Below are 3741 nucleotides of genomic sequence, written 5' to 3' on the forward strand. Positions count from 1 at the left end.
TTATGATCTTCTTAATTCATTTTTTTTTTGTTCTCTTTATAGGTAATGCCTGCTTTACATACGCATTTTAAGCCGGCTGAAGAAGGCTGGTCTAAGCAAGATGAAGATGATTTACAAGAGAAAACTTTTACAGCCACATTTCCGGCTTTCAAGTTTCCAGATCGTGAACGTTTGCATGTTAGTTGTGGAGTACAGCTATGCAAGGGACATTGTCCAAATGTAAGTAATAAAAATGATTGAAAATTCTACTTACATATGTATTATGCGCAATGTTAAGTCATTGCATATAATTGCGTGTGTAAATATTTTATTAACCATTTTTGAAAAGTCATGCAACTTAACATAACAAATGGCTACTTATGGAAAGTCATAGCAAACAATTTGTATGGAAAGCAATTGATTATATTATAAGAGTATGAAAATATTAAACGAGTAATTAAGAAGAAAAATAATTCATTAGAGATTCAGAGATAGAACGAATATTGAGAAATGCTCACTAGTTATGAGGAAACTAAAATACGGTGGCCAGCATATCTTCAATTCATGTTAGGCAGAACAAAACTTTTAGCACTCGGTACATTCGGATTGATTGATATATTGCAACAAAATGAAATTATATTTCCTTGCAATTATCTCGAATCATTGAAAAATTGACACTCATGTCAAACTCGCTCTTTAATCGTCTTTAAAATCCAGAAAAAAAATCGGGTAAGTTGCTTATGAGATTAAAGATGACATAACCAGCATATTTCTCGAAAGTTCGCATGTCTTAAAGGCATAGAATATTTTTCTATTCTTAGTATCACTGGTAATGAAAAATAGACTCGTTTTACGATAATGCTCACCGTTTAAGCCCGCTCGCCAACTAGCATGCATAGTTTCAGCTAAGGCGGACAGAAAAAGAGCTATCACTAAGCATAAACTATAACAAGTTTAGTGTATGCTCCACTGCTCGCTTCTGCTCTAATCAATTTGGCTCATTTTCAATACCAGTCATCGTGCAGAAACCTCCAAAAATGAGATCAATATCTTCATTTTTGCGACCAACAAGACATACACACCCACACACACAAATGCACACAGTATGGAAGTGTTACTATACTTGAGTTGAATATATGATCGTTTTCGTGGAAAAAGAATTGAACGGAGAATTAACGATATCGGATATAACCTCACTATTGGCCAATGAATTATTCAAAAGTGATTTTCACGGAGCGACGTTAGATCCACATAGGATTTTATGGTCGAGTCCTTAAAGTTTGAGATAGAAAGCTTAAGATTATGCTTAAAAATGATTATGATTTGCTTTGTAAGAGCAGCAAAGTCGAACAAAAAAAAAGGCAAACAACAACAAAATGTTGTAAACTTTTCATTAATTTTTTTTTCCTGAATAGCAAGCTTTTGTTTCCTTCACAGGTTAATTGCCGCACCGAAGAAAAACTAATTTTAAGCATCGATAAACATTTGGCACGCATTGATGTCTTTAATTCGCTAGCAGTGACAGCGCCGCAAATTGAAGTCGATCGGTTGCGTTATGACAGATGGCATAATATGTCGGGTAAGTAATTTTTGTTATGTTTGCTTTGCGTAATAAAATGTGCATATATATACAAACGTGTCTTCAACTCGTAACATTTTCACAGTCGAAGAGTATCCTCCTTACGTAAGGCCAATAGTAAATGACGGTACATTATGTTTATCGGTTTCCAAGCTGGCTTTATCGTTTTGCATACTGGGTTTAATATTTCTGGTCGCAATTATTGTCGCAATTTGCTCTTTAATACGTTCGCGTCGTCGTTTCGTACACTATCGTGGTGCGATACCACCGCATAGCGGGCGTTTGCAACACGCGGAATTGTGTACCTCTATGTTCTCTTCAAGGTAAGCTGTTAGTTGAAAAATTATCGTACATTTTATACAATATTTTTTTTTTTTTGTTGTTGTTTTTATTTTCTTTTATTTCATTTGCAGTAGCGATTCAGCGCAGTCAGCACGTTTTGGCAGTAAACTCTTTATACCCTATTATCCAAACGCTTTGCCATACGGCAGGGTCTACTGAAGGACATTACACATATCATTTTAATATTTTATATAATAGTTATTAAGTAAATTTAATTTATTTTAAAATCAATTCTAAACAGAGAACTAACTATCACTCAAGACTGATTTGTATATTTTTTGTATTGATTTTACTTCTGAGATTATCCAAGCGGTAAAGAATTTTGAAAACATTTTACTAATAAACTCAAATATATGTATGTATGCACAGGCATATATATGCACAGGCACTGTGAAATGAAATTAAAATATTTCGAATTGAGTGAAGTAAAATGTTTTTTTTGATTTTCTTTCATATTAAACACATAGACACATTACACATATATTATATAATCTAAGTTTAATTTTATGATTTATTAAAAAGTTAATGTATTTTAAGGAACGCTATTAAGATAGAAGAACTTGAGATGGGTCTTCCTAAGCAAATTCATCTCGAATTTATATTTAAATTATTATAACATATTGAAATTTTTTTTTTTTTTTTTTATTGGAATACGACAAACTCATCTCAGAACTGAATTGAGTTTTTCAAAATGTATCAAAAGTATTTATTTTGAATATTTAAATTGCTAAGCTTGAAAACTTCAAAAAAAAAAAAAAAAAAATTCCATTCGAAAATTTGTACAATTTATCCTGGTGCGTATTTATTCTCTTATTCGAATTCTCGAATGCTAGACGTAGCATATTTTTATAATATTTTAAAATAATTTATTTAAAAACGTTTACATAAAACCTATAATACAACGTGGTGTTGGTTTAATTTTTTCCCCCTTTTTCCAAAAGATCTATTTATTGAATAATATAAGTTGAAAATTGAAATAAAAATTCAATAAATAAGTAACATGAAAAAAAGGAACGGATACGGGTTTTGATGCTCTATTAATTGGCTTTTTATACCCTCGGATGTGTGTGGATGTGTGCATCATTCAGAGAGGCTTGAAATATATCCACCTTCTATTGTACCAATCTAAGCTTGTCTGTCCATCCGTCCTAAATTCAATAAATAAGCAAGATGAAAAAACGGAACGGATACGGGTTTTGATGCTCTATTAATTGGCTTTTTATTCCCTCCGCCACTTGTGATATAAAAGTATATTAAATTTGTGCGGATGTGTGCAGCACCCAGAAAAAGGGCTTGAAATATGCCCGTCTTTTATTTTACTGATCTAAGCTTGTCTGCCCGTCTGTCCGTTTTATATTGTTGTGTTCAACGTAAAGATCGCAAATTCCGAGACAAATTGATGAAAGTCGGTACAACGATATGTTCGTCATATGAAGCCTCATTTTGAATAACCGCATTAAATGACGCGGTGTAGAGTGTTTAATGGTATTTTTTATTTTTGTTTTCTTTACGTGAAGGATTAAAAGCAATGCTAAAAATTTTCTTAAAAGTGAAAATTTAATTAAAAATAAATCTAATAAAAGCAAATAAGAAAATTACATTCGGTCATGGACGAATCTTTTGTGGATACATCACCATGACCCTAAAAAAAGGAAAAGAAATAAATTTTCTTACTCTACAATATCGGGAAAGTGAAAATTTATATGGCATATGTGTTGTATTTTCTGAGTAACAAGCAAAAAACACGAAGAACAAAGGTTATTGTTATATAGGAGTGTGGGTGTATTGTGGGCCTTTATAAAATAAAAAAAAAGCCGCGGACGACATTGGATGCCGAAACC

At 32.1% G+C, this 3741-nt stretch overlaps 1 protein-coding gene across 2 annotated transcripts in view; it reads left to right on the plus strand.

The window, feature by feature from the left end:
* LOC119644584 overlaps positions 1–2249 on the plus strand; it is a 15260-nt gene extending 13011 nt beyond the window's left edge. Inside the window, exons 3-6 of one of the 2 annotated variants that reach the window (XM_038044182.1) lie at positions 43–219; positions 1417–1558; positions 1644–1881; positions 1972–2249. In XM_038044182.1, the coding sequence (XP_037900110.1) occupies positions 43–219; positions 1417–1558; positions 1644–1881; positions 1972–2059 (645 nt within the window). In that variant the 3' untranslated portion in view covers positions 2060–2249. The remainder of the gene's footprint in view (positions 1–42; positions 220–1416; positions 1559–1643; positions 1882–1971) is intronic. The other variant, XM_038044183.1, reaches the window with a different exon arrangement.
* The last annotated feature ends 1492 nt before the right edge of the window (positions 2250–3741 follow it).

Source organism: Glossina fuscipes, unplaced genomic scaffold (genome assembly GCF_014805625.2).
Source record: "Glossina fuscipes isolate IAEA_lab_2018 unplaced genomic scaffold, Yale_Gfus_2 0, whole genome shotgun sequence".
NCBI lineage: Eukaryota > Metazoa > Arthropoda > Insecta > Diptera > Glossinidae > Glossina > Glossina fuscipes.